Below are 22,125 nucleotides of genomic sequence, written 5' to 3' on the forward strand. Positions count from 1 at the left end.
TTTTTTAACAAGGGAAATTTAACAAACAAAAAGGTAAAAAGTTAAAAAAATTTTTAAAAAAATTGTTTTTGACTTTTTGATTCATTTCACCCAACTCTTATGATTTAATAATAAATATTTACTTGGCTCCTATCCATGTATCAGACACTGAGAAAAAGGCTGGGGAATACAATGCGAAAACAAACTACCAATATCCTTCAGGAAACAACAGTCCATTGCAATATACCACCAGTCATATCTGACTCCTCCCTTTTCCAGACATTCCCAAATCCAAGCATTAGCAAATCCTGTAAGCTCTAATTTTAATCTATATCCTGAATCTGACTCCTCACAATTCTTGATTCCACTGTCCTGTCTAAAACACCATCGTCTTTTCCTTCAATTACTGCAATATTCTCCAAACTTTCTCTTTGTTGCTGCCCACTACTCACTTTCAGTCTCTTCTCTACACAGCAGCCAAACTGATACTAAGTTCAGTCAGATCATGTCACGACACTGTCTGAAGCCCTCCAAAAGCCTGCTATATCCACGAAAGCCGGAGAAATGACAATGGGCTACAAGATCTATCCTCCCCCATCCCATTACCTCCTGCTATTCTCTCTGTCCAGATTATGTTTCAGCCACACAGGCCTCTTTGCTGACCCCTGAACATATCACACTGTTGCCTTGTGGACTCTGCATCTACTCTTTTTCTCATCCTGGAACACCTTCCCCTGAAGAGCTGCACAGCTTTGCTCCCTTACCTTCAGGTTTTTCCTTAAATATCACTTTCTTTAGTAACACTTCTGTAAAACTGCCTTGCACTTGGCAGACACTTAAATATTTGCTGACCACATGGATGACTGCTCAGATGGGGAGGATTAGTTAACACCCTCATTTCATATTATACTGTAAAAGGGAACAAGAACCGTATTTTCTCATGCAAGCTCTGGTAAGATATAACTCGTGCCCTCCCGTGGAGCAAAGACAATTCTCATGGGACATCAGAATATGACTGGGGGGATAGAACTTCAATTATTATATTATTCATAATGCTATCATATTGATAATAATTATGACAGCTACAATTTGAGCCTGTGTGCAAAGCACTGAGTTATATAATTTACATATATTATTTCTAATCCTGATTGCAAGATGAATTATGAATGTCCATATTTCACAATGAAGTGAGCAGAGATTTAAAGTTACTAGCTGTTAAAAGACAGATACAGAATCTGAATCTGGGCATATTAGGTAACGGGTTAATGTGTCATAGAAAAGCAGCAGAAAGGGAGAAGAGGTCTTGAGACAGCCAAGTGCCATGACTGAAAAAAGTAGTAACTGAGCAGGTCTTCCATAAAACCTGAACAGTCCATGACAGAGTTTGAAGATTACTGCTATAAACAATTTAAAATGAAATAATTAAGAGTGGGTGACTGAAGATATATTTCTTTAATAATAAAAGAAATTCCCTAGCTAAAAACTCTGAGATGAATAAGCTATCTCAGTGTACCATTTAAGAGTGGAGTCTCCAGTCAAGCTTCTTGAGTTTGCATCCCGGCTTGGCCATTACTGTGTGACTTTGAAGGAAATTATTCAACCTTTTTGTGACTCAGTTCCCATTTCTATGAAATGAAGATATGTGCTTACCATGCTAGGTGGTATGAGAATTAAATGAATAAATACAGGTAAAGGGCTTAGAATACTGTCTGATACAAAGTAAGTGCTCAATAAATATTAATTATTTTTTAAAAGGAACTGCAGAAATAATTTTTATTGTAAGAAAGATCCATAGCCCTTTCCAAAGTTAACTTCAAAAATGTGAAAAACCAAACTATAAAACTATTTACATTAGTAAATTTCAATTTCTTTTTAAGCAACAGGCCTCCCAACCCTCAACTCTACATACCAAATCTCATGTAGAACTTATCAGTTAGAAGAAATAAAAAAGGAATTGCTCTGGTTTAAATACAGGCAAGAGGCCTGGAGACTACTCTTTAGCGTCTCTCCCAATAATCCATCCCTCCAGCCCCTATGGCACCTTTGACACAACCAATTTCTTTTAATACAAATTAAAAGTTCTTTTTAATAGAGTAAAAATTTCCTTTCAAATGAAGCATTTTAAAAGTCAAGGAAAAAAGAATTATCAATTGTTACTAACAGAACAGTGTCTTTTGCAAACAAGATTGATGTGTAAAAGCTGTGTTGTAGTCTGGAGCAGGGACTTACCTACAGAAGAACTAGAAGGAGGGTCCTGGCTGGTGGAAGGAAGATCTGACTCATCAGAGGCCTGAACAGGCTCTTCTTCCTGCTGGCTATCAATTTCGAGGCCTGCTTCTGAACTAATACTAAGAAAGGAAAACAAAAATTCATTAGAAAATACAAAACTGATTCTAGCATGTATCCTAAATTGTTCCCAAACTTTTCTTTGATATAGTCTATCATTTAAATAACCCAGAGGTCCCCTCCAACTCAAAATTTCAGACTCTAACAATAGTAACCATACATTTAAAAGGCAAGGGAAAAGAGAGCTCAAGTTCCTTTTTTTTCCTCACTTCTTTTCTCACTAGGACATATTCCAATTTTATTTTTTCCTCTTTTTTGCTGTTTTTTTTTTTCTTTTTAACAAAAGATGTTCACATTCTTGATGTTCACAGTAGATAACAATATCTGGGTTTTGATAAATTGCGAAACAACTTTCAACAAAACTAGATACTAAAATAATCCACAACAGTTCCAACTATTAATAATATACCACTGTTTCACCATGGGCTCTAGCCCAGATGAGGCTAGGGTAGGTGAATTCCTGGCTCAAAGCTGTAAGTTCATCTCTCTCTCCCATTCGAGAAAGCACATCAAAAAACAAGTGAGGAAGATTAAGAGTATAAGAATAACTTATATGTGCTCCCGTTTTTATCATCTGCAAACTTCAGTACATATAACCATGTACCTGAAAGATCAAGGCTGTATATTGTCACCCTACTTATTTAACTTATACGCAGATTACATCATGCGAAATGCCAGGCTGGATGAAGCACAAGCTGGAATCAAGATTGCCAGGAGAAATATCAATAACCTCAGATATGCTGATGACACCACCCTTATGGCTGCAAGTGAAGAACTAAAGAGCCTCTTGGTGAAAGTGAAAGAGGACAGTGAAAAAGTTGCCTTAAAACTCAACATTCAAGAAAGGAAGATCATGGCATCCGGTCCCATCACTTTACGGCAAATAGATGGGGAAACAAGGGAAACAGTGACAGACTATTTTCTTGGGCTCCAAACTCACTGCAGATGGTGACTGCAGCCATAAAATTTAAAGACGCTTGCTCCTTGGAAGAAAAGCTATGATCAACCTATACAGCATATTAAAAAGCAGAGACATTACTTTGCCAACAAAGGTCTGTCTAGTCAAGGCAATGGTTTTTTCAGTAGTCGTGTATGGATGTGAGAGTTGGAAAGCTGAGCACTGAAGAATAGGTACTTTTGAACTGTGGTGTTGGAAAAGACTTTTCAGAGTACCCTGGACAGTAAGGAGATCAAACCAGTCAATCCTAAAGGAAATCAGTCCTGAATATTCATTGGAAGGACTGATGCTGAAACAAAATCCAATACTTTGGCCACCTGATGCAAAGAACGATTCACTGGAAAAGACCCTGATGCTAGGAAGACTGAAGGCAGGAGGTGAAGAGGACCACAAAAGATAAGATGGTTGGATGGCATCACTGACTCAATGGACATGAATTTGAGCAAGCTCTGGGAGTTGGTGATGGACAGGGAAGCCTGGTGTGCTGTAGTTCATGGAGTCACAAAGAATTGGACATGACTGAGCAACTGAACTGAACTGAACCTGAAAGATACCTCTTATGACTCTGCTACAGTTGAAAACTAGAGAAGTACAGTCTAAGCCAGTTATTTTAACATGTTCAGAGTCTGAGCTTTCTCATTTGTAAAATGGGGACAAAACTTTGTGATAGATACTGTGTGGATTAAAAACGACACATATAAAGTGACTTGCATACATGGTATGGAATTAAAGGCAGCTAGTATTTTCAGCAGGGTGTGTAACTTTCTCAAATTAAGCAGCACTGAGTGAGAGGTGTATCAATAGACTTCATTTTTTCTTATGTATCTACTAGAGTTGCGCTGTTAATTACACTAACAAAATGTTGCTAAATAAAACAATACTTGAGCACTACCTAGGAATCTGGGTTCTACTTCTAGCTATGCTTCTGACTACGAAGCAGTCTAACATTTTTATTTTATAAAGAATCAGGTTCCGCTTTGAAAGTTAAACTTCTCCAAAGCACTGTCCAGTGAGTTCTTTCTATTAAATTGTTCCACCTCCTTTGGTTTAAAAAAAAATTCAGATGATTTGTTGTGAAATACTTCTTTCTAAACTTTGTTTATAACTGATGTGTTAAGTCAGGTCTTGAAGATTTCTAATTTTTAAGAAGTCAGTGTTTCAGACCAAGTTCTAAATGCACATAAATAAAAAATAGGTGAGGTCTGCTTGAGAGCCCACTGCTAAATGGAAAAGTGAGTCATTTCCTAACTTTCACAGAAAGACTTCTTTCTTGGGGAAAAGTTCAAGCAGCTACATTAGTGGAAGAGGACCAGTGATTTTAGAGAATACTTTGTCTTAGAATGCATCATATGCAATTTTCAAGAATATAACCATTTAAAAAGTTATCTCTCTTCTGTAATAATAATGTCTAAGTCTTAAAATATAATATTTTGTGCAAAAATTGGCTTTCCAAAATATATGGCTTGGTTTATTTTTGTAAAAGGATGCCACTGAAAATATAGCTCAAGAGACTGTTTCTGGCTTAAGGAAAGAACAAAAAAATGTAAAAGTCTGACAAGTATAAGCATGCAAAAATTACAAGGTAAACATTTACCCTTCAGATTCTGCCTCCACAAATACTTCATCTCCATCATCACCTGCTGCTGTTTCGTTTGTTGTGGATAAAGTACCAGTGGACGTTGTCACCATTGGCACAGACTGAGAAGCGTGCTCTGAGGCATCGGAGGCGGTGCTCTCAGTAAATACGGTCACTTGAAAATGAAAAGACCAGAAGAGCAATGAAAACTTCAGCTTTGTGGTCTCCTTAAATTCTTAATCACAGGTTTCCATTTCACCAATAAAACATAATCTACTGATCTGCCTTTGATACCTACCTGGGGCTGCTACTTGCAGAGGAGTAGTAGGAACACTTCGGCCACCCGACTCCTCTTCATGAGCTAGGAAAAGGGGTGTTTCATACATTCCCAAACCTAAAGACAATTTTGAACATTAATGATTGAAAGGAAAAATTACTGTCCACATCCTAGATATCAAAAAGAAAGAAAACTAATCAGTGGAGACACATAACTCTGTTGAAGCCCACAATCAGCCCAATAATAATAGCCACAATAAGCAAAGGTCAATCCCCCAAATATGTAAATACATTTAAATGTATGTGTATCCTTAAAGCTAACACTGATTTGTTGTTGTTTAGCTGCTCAGTTGTGTTTGACTCTTTGCAACGCTATGGACTGTAGCCCACCAGACTCCTGTGCATGGGATTTCCCAGACAAGAATACTGGAGTGGGTTGCCATCTCCTTCTCCAGGGGATCTTCCCAACCCTAGGATCAAACCTGTGTCTCCTTTATTGACAGAAGGATTCTTTACCAATGAGTCACCATGGAGACAACATTAATTTAAGTACCCTGAAAAAGACCAGCTGAAGTGCTCTCATAGTTTCATAAAAGCTAACTTTATTGAGTAACCAACTATGAACTAGGTACTATGTTTGAATTTACTCTTCACCAAAACTGCAAGTTTATATTAGTCTTTTTTGCTAAAGAAATTGAATTTCAACGGTTAATTAATTTCCCCAAAGTTACTAGTAAAGTGGTAGCATTCCAATGTAAGCTTAGATCTGACTTCCAAGTCTTAGAAGTACTATAATAAAGCCACATTAAAACTTTGAATTTCTCTGAAGTCAACTCACAATTTCATATTGGTAGAGGGAAACAGTATTAGACCTAACATCCTAAACCACCCAGGGACTAAGATGAATTTCATGACTTACATAAGGGCTGCAGATTATTCTTCAGTTCTGGGCTTATTATTAGACCAGTATGCATTCCCTATTCATTTACAAAATACCGTAACAGCTTCCCAGAAATACAGTGTGTTCTATGAATGCCAACCAATGATTAAAAGGTAATTAATTCCAGAAACAGTGTAATTCATGTCCAAGTAACCAACTGCTATTACTTAATTTAGATATCATTTTATTCCACATATTTTTAACATTTTTAATTTTTAATGTTAATGGAAAATCTCTAACTAGTTTTATAAACTTAACTGGAATGATAAACATCAAACTAAAAAAATATGCTGCATTCCTTCCAACAACTTTAAAATGGATGGTAGTACCCATGTATATTCATGGGCACAACAAATATTCTTGATACTATACTAGGAGCCAAAAGAGATACAAATGTAAAAGTTAGTCATTATGCCCAAAGAACTGAAAATTTTGTTCAGAACACATATCTAAGGCCGTGTTTTAATAAGTATTAAATATATTATACCTTTTTCTATTAATTAGGATAAGAATTATTTATATATACATATTTTTTAAATTAATACTTGTTCACTTAAAAAAAAAATCATGTCAGAATGGTTTATTACCAAATACATGCAAATCTAAGAGAGCTAAGGTTTTATTTAGCTATTTACCTCCTTGAGAAGCAAGTTGGCCAAGATCAGAATGACTAGAACTTGTTTGTGGCATATCTTCAGGTGGCCCAAACCGGAATCTAGGAACACCAGCTACCTGTGGAGAACTAAATAGACAAAAACTAATTTAAGATGACCTTTAAAGTTACCTTGCTTAAACTGCAATGATGGAAAGAAAACAGGAAGAAGGAAGAATAAACAAAAACAAAGTAGGAAAACAGTTTGAAAATAAAACTGATAAAGAAATTCTCATATATGAAAATATTTTCAAAATGTCAGTTGTCAAGATCTTAGCAATAATATAAATCATGGGATTCATATTATGTGATTTATATAAACATGATTTATACAAAAAATAACTTCCAGCTCTCCTGACCTATGCCTCACATTTCTCAAATCTGCTAGAAATCGCTATGCAGATACATAAAAAGCAACATAAACTGAACATGAGATATAACAGAAAATGAGTAAAATCATGAAAAAAGTTTTGTCTCAGTTTTCAATGTTGGTCTAGAAATGATTTAATTATTAGCTGGCTAGAAATTTGTTTTCTCCCTGCCCTAATAACACTACCATTAAGCTTTCTGCCCATAATCCAGGATATAAAATAGTATTATCTCACTCTTTGCCCACTCCTTACCCTAACCTTCCCTGGCTAGCCAGCTATTGATGTTGTGGTTTATGGATTATACTCTTGAATCTATTTCCTGTTTCCATCATTGTTTTAGTTAAGGACAACCTCTATCAGGTAAAATTTTACATCTGTCTCCTTCTATTAAAAGGAACCTAAATTCCGAGCAGTTTTTTAGATGAGTGTTTCTGATTGGCTGACTAGACTTCAGACAACTAGGAAGTGGCAGTTTTTATTTCAAACCAGACTGGAAAATCCCATGGACGGAGGAGCCTGGTGGGCTGCATTCCATGGGGTCGCTAAGAGTCAGACATGACTAAGCGACATACTGATGGCCAAGAGGCACATGAAAAGATGCTGCTGCTGCTGCTAAGTTGCTTTAGTCGTGTCCGACTCTGTGCGACCCCATAGAAACAGGCTCCTCTGTCCCTGGGATTCTCCAGGAAAGAACACTGGGGTGGGTTGCCATTTCCTTCTCCAATCATGAAAGTGAAAAGTGAAAGTGAAGTCGCTCTGTTGTGCCCGACTCTTAGCGACCCCATGGACTGCAGCCCACCAGGCTCCTCCGTCCAGGGGATTTTCCAGGCGAAGAGTACTGAAGTGGGTTGCCATTGCCTTCTCCTACCTGAGGTGAGTTGTGGTTAACTGAGCAACTTTAAAACTTGTTCTATGGCCATATATATTATCACATACCTTAGAAAATTAATCAGGTCCCATTTCTGAGCTCCCATTTCTGTAGAAACATTTTTTTTCTATTCTTCAAGTACATATCATGCAACAGATATTTCAGCCACAATTAAACATATACATTTCCACGTGAAAAGCCTTCTTATTGTTTAGAAGGAGTGGTACAGTACAAGAGTTAAAAATAGTTTCCAGAGCCAGACTGGTTTGAAATAAAAACTGCCACTTCCTAGTTGTCTGAAGTCTAGTTAATGTGTTAGCATCTCCATGTTTCCTTATCTGCCAATAAAATAACAGTATCTATTCTCATAGTTCAGTTCAGTCACTCAGTCGTGTCTGATTCTTTGCGACTCCACGAACTCTAGCACGCCAGGCTTCCCTGTCCACTACCAACTCCAGCAGCTTGCTCAAACTCATGTCCATTGAGTCTGTGATGCCATTCAACCATCTCATCCTCTGTTATCGCCTTCTCCTCCCGCCTTCAATCTTTCCTGGCATTAGGGTCTTTTCCAGTGAGTCAGTTCTTCACATCAAGTGGCCAAAGTATTGGACTACTGGTAGTATTGGACTATACTTCAATACCAAAGTATTCCAATGAACATTCAGGACTGATTTCCTTTAGGATTGACTGGCTTGATCCCCCTGTCCAATGGACTCTCAAGAATCTTTTCCAACACCACAGTTCAAAAGCATCAGTTTTTCAGTGCTCAGCTTTTTTTATGGTCCAACTCTTATATCCATACATGACTGCTGGAAAAACCACAGCCTTGACTAGACGGACCTTTGTTGGCAAAGTAAAGTCTCTGTTTTTTAATATGCTGTCTAGGCTGGTCATAGCTGTTCTTTCAAAGAGCAAGCATTTTTAGATTTCATGGCTGTAGTCACCATCTGCAGTGATTTCGGAGCCCCAAAATATATAACAATGTTTCCATTGTTTCCCCATCTATTTGCCATGAAGTGATGGGACTGGATGCCGTGATCTTAGTTTTCTGAATGTTGAGTTTTAAGTCAGCTTTCTCACTCTCTTCTTTATTTTCATCAAGAGAATCTTTAGTTCTTCACTTTCTGCCATAAGGGTGGCGTCATCTGCATATCTGAGGTTATTGCTATTTCTCCCGGCAATCTTGATTCCAGCTTGTGCTTCATCCAGCCTGGCATTTTGCATGATGTACTCTGCATATAAATTAAATAAGCAGGGTGACAATATACAGCCTTGACGTACTCCTTTCCCAATTTGGAACCAGTCTGCTGCTTCTTGACCTGCATACAGATTTCTCAGGAGGCAGGTCAGGTGGTCTGGTATTCCCATCTCTTTCAGAATTTTCCATAGTTTGCTGTGATCCACACAGTCAAATGCTTTGGTGTAGTCAATAAAGCAGAAATAGATATTTTTCTGGAACTCTCTTTCTTTTTCTATGATCCAGTGGATGTTGGCAATTTGATCTCTGGTTCCTCTGTCTTTTCTAAATCCAGCTTGAACATCTGGAAGTTCTCAGTTCACATACTACTGAAGCCTGGCTTGGAGAGTTTTGAGCATTACTTTGCAAGCATGTGGAATGAGTGCAATTGTGCGGTAGTATGAGCATTCTTTGGCATTGCCTTTCTTTGGGACTGGAATGAAAACTGACCTTTTCCAGTCCTGTGGTGACTGCTGAGTTTTCCAAATTTGCTGGCATATTGAATGCACCACTTTCACAGCATATCTTTTAGGATTTGAAATAGCTCTACTGGAATTCCATCACCTCCACTAGCTTTGTTCGTAGTGATGCTTCCTAAGGCCCACTTGACTTCTCATCCAGGATGTCTGGCTCTAGGTGAGTGACCACAGAGGAATACACAGAACTATACAAAAAAAAAAGATCTGAAAGACCCGATAACCACGATGGTGTGATCAGTCTCACAGTTATGAAGATTAAAATACTGATTCATGGGAATGCTCAGTAAGCTTCAGGTATTTTTTTTCAAGACTCAATTTAATGCTGTCCCCATTAAGTCCTCTGGTTCTTTTCCCCTATGTGTTGGTAAAAATCACTCCTTCATTTTTATAAACAAAGCTTCTTGCTCATTCCTCTATTCTAGAGTGTTAAGATTATCATTAGTTGTGCATAAGCTTAGCTTACACAACAGTATTACCATTATGATGACTATAATTATTAACACTTTCACCAACATCTGATATAAAGCACTTACTATGTGCAGGTGATATTATATAAATATGGTAACATAAATTCATTTAATTCTCACAATTTATGAGGTAAAGAAATATTGTGTTATTCTCATTAATAAAATGAAGATACTCAGGTACAGAGAATACACGTAACTTGATATAGCAAGTAAGCAGTATAGCTAGGTTCCAAAGCCAGACATTCTAACTCTAAAGCCCATGCTCTTAACCACTGTATTCTGCCTTTAAATTTTAAATTTCTGATGGAAGCAACTGTATTTCATTCTTCTCGATGCGATTTTCTCAAACACTACATCCTCAACCCTTCTACTCTCAAGTGCTTAGTACCCAGTATGAAAAGTGAAAGTGAAGTTGCTCAGTTGTGTCCAACTCTTTGCGACCCCATGGACTGTAGCCTACCAGCCCCATGGACTGTAGCCTACCAGGCTTCTCCCTCCATGGGATTCTCCAGGCAAGAGTATTGGAGTGGGTTGCCATTTCCTTCTCCAGGGGGATCTTCCTGACCCAGGGATTGAACCCATGTCTCCCGCATTCCAGGCAGACACTTTAACCCCTGAGCCACCTAAAACCCCCGTACCCAGTATAGAACTTAACAAATAATGTATCCATCATCAAATGTAATCAAGTTAAGAGGGAAAGAGTTTTATTAGTCACAAAGTGTGGTTCTATCTCATTAACTTACTGAATTGCTTCAGCAAATCCATCAGTACGATGTGGCACCACAAGAGTTGGGGTACTTGGAACTGTTCTATCTTCATCATCAAAAAAATGCTGCTGCTAAAAAAGACAGAAAACAAGTACTTAGCAGGCATGATAGGAGCATCTGTATGGACAAGACAAATAATCGCTGAACAAATAAATCACCTTTACATGAGAGGTAGGTACTTACCATGCCACCTATTCCTGGAGTCAACTGAAGCCCACGTCCTACAGACTGCCTTCGGGTCATCTGAATTCTCTGTGTCAAGAAAGGAATTTCATTTAAGGAATTAGGCAATGAAAGAAACACCAAACGCTAACAGATACAGCTTACCAGGCTGGTAATAAAATAACTAAAATGTTAGCAGATTAATGTAATCATTGGAACCTTTCTTAAACTGCTACTAATCTTGTACCAGTATTAAAGAAGTCTATTTTGTAAACAGTGACATGTTTTTAATTATACAGACTATAATATTAACCAACAAATATTTTATTAACCAGTAGATAATATTAATCACTATGTAAAACCAAACTCTGGTCCTTGTTATTTGTTGATAACTAAGTTAGTTTCTATCTCTTTAAGTGTTTGGATGTTGAACCTGAATTATCCTTTAAAGTTCAAACAGTGGTACTGAATACTTGTAAACTGTTTCCAAATTTAGACAATTAAAAATTGATGGAGATGGGAGATTGCAGGATCCATAAATAATCCTCTAAGACTTTATATTTTCAGAAAATGAGAAAATTTATCTTCACCAGTGGTACTTTGGTAAAATCTACCCTTGACAGTGTTTAGTATACTACAAAGACTCAAGCTACATGATTAATAGGTCCTTTGTACTTTTCCAGCTGTTTCTTCAAGAGCTTCTGATAGAGATGTTCAACCCTACTACAAAGAGTGTCTCATGTAAAGGGTTATGCACACTATCATGAACTTGAACAGTGGGTATTAATATGTGTGATTCCAAAAAAAAAGAAGAAAAAAGATCTGTTAAGAACAGAAATGTATTTTAAAAATAATTCATGCACCTTGGAGAAAGAAACCTTCAAAACAAATGGGTCAGCTGCTGAAATATATTTTAATCAAAATCCAATAAAAATTTCTTTTTTAACCTGTAAAAACAGCAGACCCTTATTTTCTCTGCATATAATCATTTCAACTTATACAAGACTTTAGCAAGCCTTGCTTTTCCAAAGTCCCCGCCTGCCATGTTTCAGGGAAAATAATTCAGAGATTAGTTTCAGCTCAAAAATTTTATAAAAATGTACCAAAACATTAAAAAGTTCACTTAATTCCTGGGGAAAAACAAAGTAATAGCTAATGGAAAGAAAGGGAGAAAAAACCAACATTTTTCAAAGTAAAATGTTCAAAGTGACTAGTACTTTTAATACCTGAACTGGCGGTCCCAGCTCCTGAGGTGGAGCATGAATGGTCAGTCTTGGGGGAAGTGGGTGTGGTGGGCGTCTTGGTGACTGAGGTGCTCGGGGGGTCTGTCTTTCAGATGCCGATGATGGCTGCTGTTCTCTAGATATCTCCTGGGAAAAAGAGGACTCTGCAGTACCAGTATTTCCTTCGCCTATAGGAAAAGAGAATTTTATTCTGAACTATTAAGTTTACAATAAGGTAATCTGGACAATCGCTAGAACTATAATTCTTAACACTATGAATGTTCACCTAACTAATATTTTCATAAAAAAATAGCGAGGTGTGGCAGACCCAGAGATAACAGGTATGCAATTAACAGCTGTACAGCCTTAAGCAAGTTCCTTCTATTTCTTTGGTTGGTTCATGAAACAAAAATATAACCCGTAAGAAACATTTTTCTGAAGATTTCAAATAATGGACAGAAAGCACTTAGCTTAACACAAGATAAACATTTTAACACTTAGTACCTTTTAACACTTAACCTAGTTATATCACTTTGCTTCTGCTTTTCAGATTCTTCACTGGTAGTTAAAACCTGGTAAGCTTATTGTAAGAATTTCCCCAGTAAGTATTCAATGAGCATCTGTTATGCTTTGTATTAAGGAAAAAAGGTTATGAACACTCATGCTCACAAGACTTAGCTTTCAGTGATAATGTTAGGCAAAAACTTTCCCTCTATAACCCAATTATGTGACACAAAAAAGGTATTTCTTAAATCCATAAAACGCTTTAAAGATGTAAATTATTACAATTAATCTCCTTAGCTCATCTCCCTTAAAAAGCAATACTATTTTTCATTATATAGTTCAATATTCATTCTCTTAAAAAATTTAAAAGTTGAAAAGACTGCTTGCCTTTCCTTTCCTTAATTCAAATGAGTATACAATTTACATTTTTATACACAGGCCTACACAAAAACTCAGATACTCTGTTTTCCCACTAGTCTACATATATAAGGTTTTTTATATATTACTACTGATTTTGGCTCAGTATTATCTGTTAAAATCAGAATATCAAAACCAGATGATCACAGAGTCTTCAAAAAACATTTAAAAATGATTCTAAAAGAAAATTATTTTCTATGAATTCTATAATTCTTTACTGCCTACAACTTTTAGCTGATTGCCAGGACTCATCTTTTCAACAATTAACAAAAAGCATGCTCTATTGATGAAAAAGTCTCTTATTTACCAGAAAACTGGACAATATTTTAAAACTGATACCCACAAATCTTGAAACATTGCAGCTTGACTAGACTGACCTCTCCTGGTTGTGAATTGCTATTACTATTATGAGAAGTCCTTGATTTAATTTTACACTTATGAGCAGAAGCAACACATGGCATTTATAATACTTTATAGATTTAAAAAGTCTGAATCTCACTGTATTCCAATGAGGTAGAAAAAAATAATATAATGACTACATTTTAGATGTAAACACAATAGACTTTATGAGAATACTATGACAAAGCAAGAACAAGAGCCAATCTTTCCCTTGCCAGTTTACTAAGTTTTACTACCTATGTGATAATTAAGTGGAATCTTAGTTTAGAAAATGTTAGGTTAAAATATTAAATTAAGTAAAATGTTAAAAGTGTTCAATAACAAAAGAAAAACTAAACAAAATCTCACCACTGTTTTGAGAATCAGCTGCTCTCTGATTACTTTCACCTCCACCCATACTTTCTTCTGTTTCTGTACCTGGATCAGTCCCGTCACCACCCTGAAAACAAAATATGAATGCTAAATGCAAGTAAATCACGTGATTATCTTCAATAATTAACCAAACGACAGCTGCTGTTGCTGCTGCTAAGTCGCTTCAGTCGTGTCCGACTCTGTGCAACCCCAGAGATGGCAGCCCACCAGGCTCCCCCATCCCTGGGATTCTCCAGGCAAGAACACTGGAGTGGGTTGCCATTTCCTTCTCCAATGCATGAAAGTGAAAAGTGAAAGGGAAGTCGCTCAGTCGTGTCCGACTCTTAGTGACCCCATGGACTGCAGCCTACTGGGCTCCTCCATCCATGGGGTTTTCTAGGCAAAAGTACTGGAGTGGGGTGCCATTGCCTTCTCTGCAAACGACAGCAGAAACAAAAAATCCAAAGATATGAAAAGTTGTAGTGTTCTGACAATACAGGATTTTTATACTCTTGGAAAGTACCAAGCAAGTTCCTGAAGACAATGACGGTCCAAATTCTGGCCCGTTACCTCAGCATCATCAGCCTCATATCCGTCATTGCCGTCCGCACTGCCGGTACCTTCGTTACTATCTTCACCCTCGTCTCCCATCCCTGTGTCATCTTCATCATCATCATCATCGTCTTCATCTTCTTCATAATCCTTGTAAAAAATCCCAAGTATAAATAAAGATACAAGATATGGTATACATGTTCTACACTATCTTGATACCATGATTAGAAATTTAAGTGACACCACACTGATGAGGATACAGGAGCCATCCTGAAAGTTATATGGAATTCAGACTTCAGTGGCTTCAAGAATCAAAACTGTGATGCTTACTGGAATTAATATTGTTAACAGTCAACTCCGAGTTCTAACTGTCCATATGAGATCAATTCAAAGATAAAAACTTCTAGGTGTCAAATGAATGTCAAGTGGTCCACTTTGATTCTAAATTTAAAATGTGGCATTGAATGAGAAAATGGTGAAATACTATAAGCTTTTAAATACTTAGTTTGATTAATAAAAGAATCAAAAAAGGAGAAGGTGTCAATACTAAACTAACACCCAAAACAAAATGTGAAGTTTTGCTTAAAAAATAATTATCTTCACACTTCAATTTCTTTTGAAAAGAACTATGAGGGTTCCACAAAATAAAAAACAATCCTTTTATTTTCAGAAACCATAGTGCTTACAGTTAAATCTAGTCACTTATCAGTGAGATTTAAGATTAATTAATCTAACAAATCCTAAAGGACTTAGTAATCATTAAAACAAATGAGACTTTCCATCACTTGCTCCATGCAAATTTCACTACCAAATGTTAAGTTCAGAACTAATCAGGATAAAAGAAAAGCAAAACAATCTACTTAAAGTGACAGGGAATCAGAATTTCAGTTTAAAACAATAAATGATTTCAAATCAAATTCACCTCATGTTCCCCATCATTTTCATCCTCCTCCTCCTCTTCATCATCACTGTCAATTACAATGACATCATCTCCTTTGCCCTGACCATCTTGAGATGAAGCTGTTTGTTGATCTGACTGAAGAGGCCCAAGGTCTATTTGTAGAGATTGAGAGGTTTCTTCACTGTCTTCCATTGGCGTATAATCTCCCTGGGTGACTCCCTTTAAAAGTAAAAAAAATAAATGAATAAAGAATAGTCAATTATACTTAAAACTATCAGTGACATACTGTAGATATAAGTAAAGGCTAAAGAATACTAATGGGCTATGAGAATTTTATTTTAAAAAATGTTGTTTTCAAAAGCAGAATTAATTCAAAATAAATGTTTTGGGTCTCTTTACTATCTTATTATAGAAAAATTATTCTAAATCCCACTTGGTAATACTTCAATAAAAAAGATAGACCACACACACACACAGACAGACAGACACGTGTATATGTCAAAGGTACCAGGGTGGTACTGTAGATGAATGTTGTCCATCAGAAATATAATGTGAGCCACAATACATTTCACATGTATAATTTAAAAAATTTTAGCAGTCACATAAAAAAACAAGTGAAATCAATTTTTAATAACAATCTTAATATAGCCAAAAATCATTTCAGTGTGGAATCAATATAAGAATTATTCATCCTATCTTTTAAAATTTGTAATATGTCTACAAAATCCAATGTATATTTCATATTTAAGAATATCTCACTTTGGGCTTGTTGCATTTCAAGTGCTCAACAGCCAACACAGTGAGTTAACAGTGCAAACCAAAATCAGAAAAAAGAATATCCATGGAACTGCAACATATAATTAAAAAAAAAAAGACAAAAAATGTTCCCCAAACCAGAAACCATCTGTAAAACACACTAAATAAGACAAACTATTACAATTATCTTTTTACAAACACTTCTCCCCCTTTCTAAACACCCTATCTCAAGTCTTCAAACCACATTAAAGATATACCAGTATTTCCTTAATCTAATAATTTCATATTTTTAGCTACTGAAATAAACCATAATTTAACTTTATTTTTGATATTTCTTACAAAAAAGTGTTTACTTTTTAGTTCAGTACTCAGCAAAATCTTTTTTTTTTTGGGGGGGGTGGGGGGCGGTGGGCTGTGCCACATGGCATGTGGAACCTTAGTTCCCTGACCAGGGACAGAATACACACCCTCTGCAGTAGAAGCGCAGAACCCTAACCACTGAATCACCAGGGAGTTCCAAAATCTCCTTCTGGTATACAAGGCAGAAACAATGCCTTATGAACTAAATCATTCATAAGGATGTTTACTGTAATGGAAAAAATGAGTAAGTCATGGTATAATTAAAAATGTAACTCAAACTGACATGCTTACTTCAAGAAAAACAACACTTACAAAGAACATCTGCTTCACTGTCAGAAAATTAGAAAAATGAACTGTTACATATTCACACACTGAGTAGACAGCGCTAGAAGGCAGAATGCAAAGTCCAATGGCACTTCTGAGTCACAGACAATTTTGTCAATCTCAAAAGTAAATGCTTTGTACAAAATATTTTAGTATAATTTAACCAAGTCTGGCAATAACACCGAAATTTACATCTTATTTCAAAATTGTTATGATCTTCAGGTATAACCCTCTCCGAAAGATACATGAAACTGATGCCATTTAGAATATTACCTATTCATCTTGGAGGTTTAATTTTCTGTTCGTAGTCAAGGAAATCTGAAAAAATTACCTTAGAAAATTAATGCATCTACGAAACCAGTATGTACCTGCAATCTGTGGTTACTTGTGATTAGCCTGAAACAGTTTCTTTATTTTATACAGATAAAATAATTTTAGAATAAAGTGGTCCTAAAACTTTACCCAGAGAAGAAAGTATTGTTTCAAGCTTAACAAGACAAATGAAAAACAGACAACCTGAGATTAAATTCTAGCTCCATGCTATGAGAACCTGGGTACATGACTTAGCTAGGCATTGACTTCTTCACCTATAAAACAGGGTTGTGACCAGATCTGTTATGAGGATTAAATTATTTAATAAATGCAAATATTTTAACTACACTTGGCATATAATAATGAATTGTGTTAACTAATGTTATAATATTACAAATAAATTACTATAAATTGACTTCCCAGGTGGTACAATGGTAAAGAATCTGCCTGCTGATGCAGGAGTTGCCAGAGTCAAAGTTGTGATCCCTACGTTGGGAAGATCCCCTGCAGAAGGAAATGGTAACCCACTCCAGTATTCTTGCCTGGAAAATTCCGTGGACAAAGGAGCCTTGGAGGCTACAGTCCATGGGGTTGAAAGAGTCGAATACGACTGAGCAACTGAGTACGTGCACATGCGTGCACACACGCTATAAATTATGAATTCTCAGTTTGTAGGGCAGGGGAATGGAAGAAAAGCATTAATCTGAGTGCCTAATATATGGCAGGTACTATTTTGGGTACTCTACAAGACTAAAAGTTATTCCAACAGATGAGAAAGTTGAAGCTTAAAGAGAATTAACATCTTGCTTATAGTCATACAGCTTCTAAGTGGTAAAGTAATGAACAAAAGCTAGAGTTTATATCTTCAGAGTCTATGCATTTCCACTAGTCAGGTTGTTTCTGGAGAAGCCTCAATGAGAGTTCAAAAGATGAAGATGTATACAAATGCATTTCCTTTCAGAGATTATTTTAATTTAGTAAGGGAAGCAATAGAGGGGAGCAACTGAGGACCAACAAATAGGCACTATGGATAAATGCAAGACTCAACCAGCTCGTCCTTTCAAATACATAAGAGTGGATAATCTTTACTTGTGACAACTCTTAGCTTAGAAAGTTTGTGCCTTCTATAAAGAAAAACATTTCTTTAATAAAATTTAGAAGGCAGGACACTAATCAGAAGTAAAACAAAGTAGAAATTGTATTGGCAATTCTAATAATATTTTGTTAAATATAAAAGAAGTATATTGAAAATAGAAGTCCAAACAATATTTCAATTTGTCAAAGCTCATTTCATTCAAGCAATCATTTGTTTACCTTACTTTCCGTATTTTACTTACTTCTCCAATGGAATCTTGAGAATCCTGGGTGTATACTTGAGTCTCTACCTCTCCATCAGTACTTTCTTCTGCCATAACTTCCTCCTGCATCAGGACATATAAGTGTGTGAATCGTATCAATTCACTAGATGAAGCAACACTTGTTCAGCTAGGTCTCCCAATAAAACAAAACTCAAATCTGTAATTTTATGAAACAATACATCAGAAATTTTCACTTATATTTACTTTTAAAAACATTCTTCTTTGGTATATACAAAATAAGGTTAATGAACATTAACTAAATACATGCCAGTGAAACACATTTAGTAGTCTCAATGCTTGCAAGAAAACAATTCATTACAACTTATCCTAAACAAAATAAAATGAAGGAAAACCATTTTGGTCAACCAGAGGGAAAAAATGGCAGGTACCAGTTTAAAACACCCATGAGGCTATAAACTTCCTTATTCTTTGAATTTTAAAAAAAGGCTGAAATGGAGTTCATTCTATGTTTCTGTAACTGTTTTTAAAATGGAAATTGGAAATTCAATAAAACATATGAAAAGAATATACAACAGTATTGGCAACGTTACATAATAGTACCAGGGCTGTCAGTGGAAGCGTTGCTACTAACAGCAGTATTTTCTGGATTTTGACCCCCCAAACCTCCATTCACTTAATAATGCTGTAACTGAAAGAGTATCTTGTTTCTATTGGTAGAAGTAAAAATAAACAGAAAGACCTTTACATACCTCAGTTCCTACAGGTATAACACTTTTCAGCTTCTTTGGAAGAGGCATTTCCACTGTATCATCAGAAATCTGGTCTGATGCTTCTATGGTGCTATCTTCTTCCTCTTCACGTGTACGCTTTGGCAAAGAAGAACTTGGGGTAGCTGAAACTGTGAAATTATGTAACTTAAATCTTGAATTACAGCATGATAACAGCTCAATTTAAAGTTAATCTGAAAACATCTTGATCATTTAACTAAAAAACAAAAACCACAGTAAACATTGGATAGAACAACAAAATCTGTTCCTGCCAATTTATGTATAAACAAAGAGAAATTTTTTTGGTCTTTGTAAACAAAGATAAATTTATGTTCTGAATCAATGGTCTCATACTATCAACTTAACTTTTGGTTAATAAAGCCAATCAACATTTACAGTAATATATCTAACTCACTGTGACTGTATTACTATAGAATTGCTACTCACAAAGGTTATATAGGGCCTTCTTATAATTTATAAATCTAAAGACTCCTTGGACAAATAAAAACTTCCTTATATGTTTAAGATTTGAAAATTCTTACATGATCTTTTTTTAGGCATCTTTTAGTTCTCAGGACTTGTACTGAGTTATATTTGACCCTTGAACAATTTAGGGAGGGGCACTGTCCTTCCAAATTTGCCATTCCTTGAATCTGCAGATCCAAGCAACTGAGGATGTGCAGTTGCTGTGATGTTCTGAAACACCACACTACTGAAAAAATCCACATGTAAGTGGACCATGCAGTTCAAATCTGTGTTGTTCAACGGTCAACTGTAAATATTACATGTTATGGGTTGTACCACCTTTAAAATCAGTGATGAAATAATTGGAAAGGAAGAAAGATCTTAATGACAAAAATCAGTGACCTAAATTAGAATTCAGCAGTAAACATAAAATGTTAGGATTACAATCATCTCCTTTAATACCCTATAGAAAACAAGTATGTAGAAAGAATATTCAGGATATATAATATACTCAAGGAACTGTAAATGCACAGGTCTACTCTAACTTCATTTTAAAATTAGTCTTACCAGTGCCAAATACTGCTGTGGAAGTAGAAGGCCGCTCAACTGGTGAACTCTGAACCACCTCCACTATGTTTGGGGATAGTTCTTGATTTGTAGGCTCAATCTGAGGATGACTCTGTTGAGTAGGCTGCACAAAAGCTGTAGCCTGTGTTTGTTGCTGAACAGTTAAAATGGGTTGAGGGATAGAAGGCTGGACATTAGGACTGGTAGAACGAACAGATCCACTTGTGCTTCCGAAAACTGGAACATGTTCCACAGGCCCTTCTGACTGCATGGCTGAAAAACAATTAGAACATCTAATGCATTAAGGTTTCTATTCTTACCAAAGTTGGGATTACCCTTCCCTATTCTAGACCTAACAGAAGCAGAAGATATTAAGAAGAGGTGGCAAGAATACACAGAAGAACTGTACAAAAAAGAGCTTCACGACTCAGATAATCACGATGGTGTGATCACCCACCTAGAGCCAGACATCCTGGAATGTGAAGTCAAGTGGGCCTTAGAAAGCATCACTACGAACAAAGCTAGTGGAGGTGATGGAATTCCAGTTGAGCTATTTCAAATCCTGAAAGATGATGCTGTGAAAGTGCTGCACTCAATATGCCAGCAAATTTGGAAAACTCAGCAGTCACCACAGGACTGGAAAAGGTCAGTTTTCATTCCAATCCCAAAGAAAGGCAATGCCAAAGAATGCTCAAACTACTGCACAATTGCACTCATCTCACATGCTAGTAAAATAATGCTCAAAATTCTCCAAGCCAGGCTTCAGCAGTACCTGAATTGTGAACTTCTAGATGTTAAGCTGGTTTTAGGAAAGGCAGAGGAACCAGAGATCAAATTGCCAACATCCACTGGATCATGGAAAAAACAAGAGAGTTCCAGAAAAGCATCTATTTCTGCTTTATTGACTATGCCAAAGCCTTTGACTGTGTGGATCACAATAAACTGCGGAAAATTCTGAAAGAGATGGGAATACCAGACCACCTGACCTGCCTCTTGAGAAACCTATATGCAGGTCAGGAAGCAAGTTAGAACTGTACATGGAACAACAGACTGGTTCCAAATAGGAAAAGGAGTACGTCAAGGCTATGTATTGTCACCCTGCTTATTTAACTACTATGCAGAGTACATCATGAGAAACGCTGGACTGGAAGAAGCACAAGCTGGAATCAAGACTGCCATGATGTTACCTGTAACAGATTCAGCTGAACTGAATCAATAACCTCAGATATGCAGATGACACCACCCTTATGGCAGAAAGTGAAGAGGAACTCAAAAGCCTCTTGATGAAAGTGAAAGAGGAGAGTGAAAAAGTTGGCTTAAAGCTCAACATTCAGAAAACGAAGATCATGGCATCTGGTCCCATTACTTCATGGGAAATAGATGGGGAAACAGTGGAAACAGTGTCAGACTTTATTTTTCTGGGCTCCAAAAATCACTGCAGATGGTGACTGCAGCCATGAAATTAAAAGATGCTTACTCCTTGGAAGGAAAATTATGACCAACCTAGATAGCATATTGAAAAGCAGAGATATTACTTTGCCAACAAAGGTCCATCTAGTCAAGGTTATGGTTTTTCCAGTGGTCATGTATGGATGTGAGAGTTGGACTGTGAAGAAAGCTGAGCGCTGAAGTATTGATGCTTTTGAACTGTGGTGTTGGAGAAGACTCTTGAGAGTCCCTTGGACTGCAAGGAGATCCAACCAGTCCATTCTAAAGGAGATCACTCCTGGGTGTTCACTGGAAGGACTGATGCTGAAGCTGAAACTCCAGTACTTTGGCCACCTCATGCGAAGAGTTGACTCACTGGAAAAGACCCTGATGCTGGGAGGG

The 22,125-nt window shown here is 36.6% G+C and overlaps 1 protein-coding gene across 2 annotated transcripts in view; it reads right to left on the minus strand.

The window, feature by feature from the left end:
• The window catches only part of TPR (translocated promoter region, nuclear basket protein), a 63,879-nt gene that overhangs the window by 1,088 nt on the left and 40,666 nt on the right, over positions 1-22,125 (minus strand). For both annotated transcript variants that reach the window (XM_015475269.3, NM_001205623.1), the window contains 13 exons: positions 20,296-20,568; positions 19,246-19,394; positions 18,515-18,598; positions 15,447-15,644; positions 14,543-14,674; positions 13,970-14,060; positions 12,305-12,489; positions 11,100-11,168; positions 10,893-10,987; positions 6,711-6,817; positions 5,158-5,253; positions 4,878-5,034; positions 2,209-2,327 (listed from right to left, as the gene is read on the minus strand). In XM_015475269.3, coding sequence (XP_015330755.2) covers positions 2,209-2,327; positions 4,878-5,034; positions 5,158-5,253; positions 6,711-6,817; positions 10,893-10,987; positions 11,100-11,168; positions 12,305-12,489; positions 13,970-14,060; positions 14,543-14,674; positions 15,447-15,644; positions 18,515-18,598; positions 19,246-19,394; positions 20,296-20,568 — 1,755 coding nt within the window. The remainder of the gene's footprint in view (positions 1-2,208; positions 2,328-4,877; positions 5,035-5,157; positions 5,254-6,710; positions 6,818-10,892; positions 10,988-11,099; positions 11,169-12,304; positions 12,490-13,969; positions 14,061-14,542; positions 14,675-15,446; positions 15,645-18,514; positions 18,599-19,245; positions 19,395-20,295; positions 20,569-22,125) is intronic.

This window comes from Bos taurus, chromosome 16 (genome assembly GCF_002263795.3).
Source record: "Bos taurus isolate L1 Dominette 01449 registration number 42190680 breed Hereford chromosome 16, ARS-UCD2.0, whole genome shotgun sequence".
In the NCBI taxonomy this organism is placed as follows: domain Eukaryota; kingdom Metazoa; phylum Chordata; class Mammalia; order Artiodactyla; family Bovidae; genus Bos; species Bos taurus.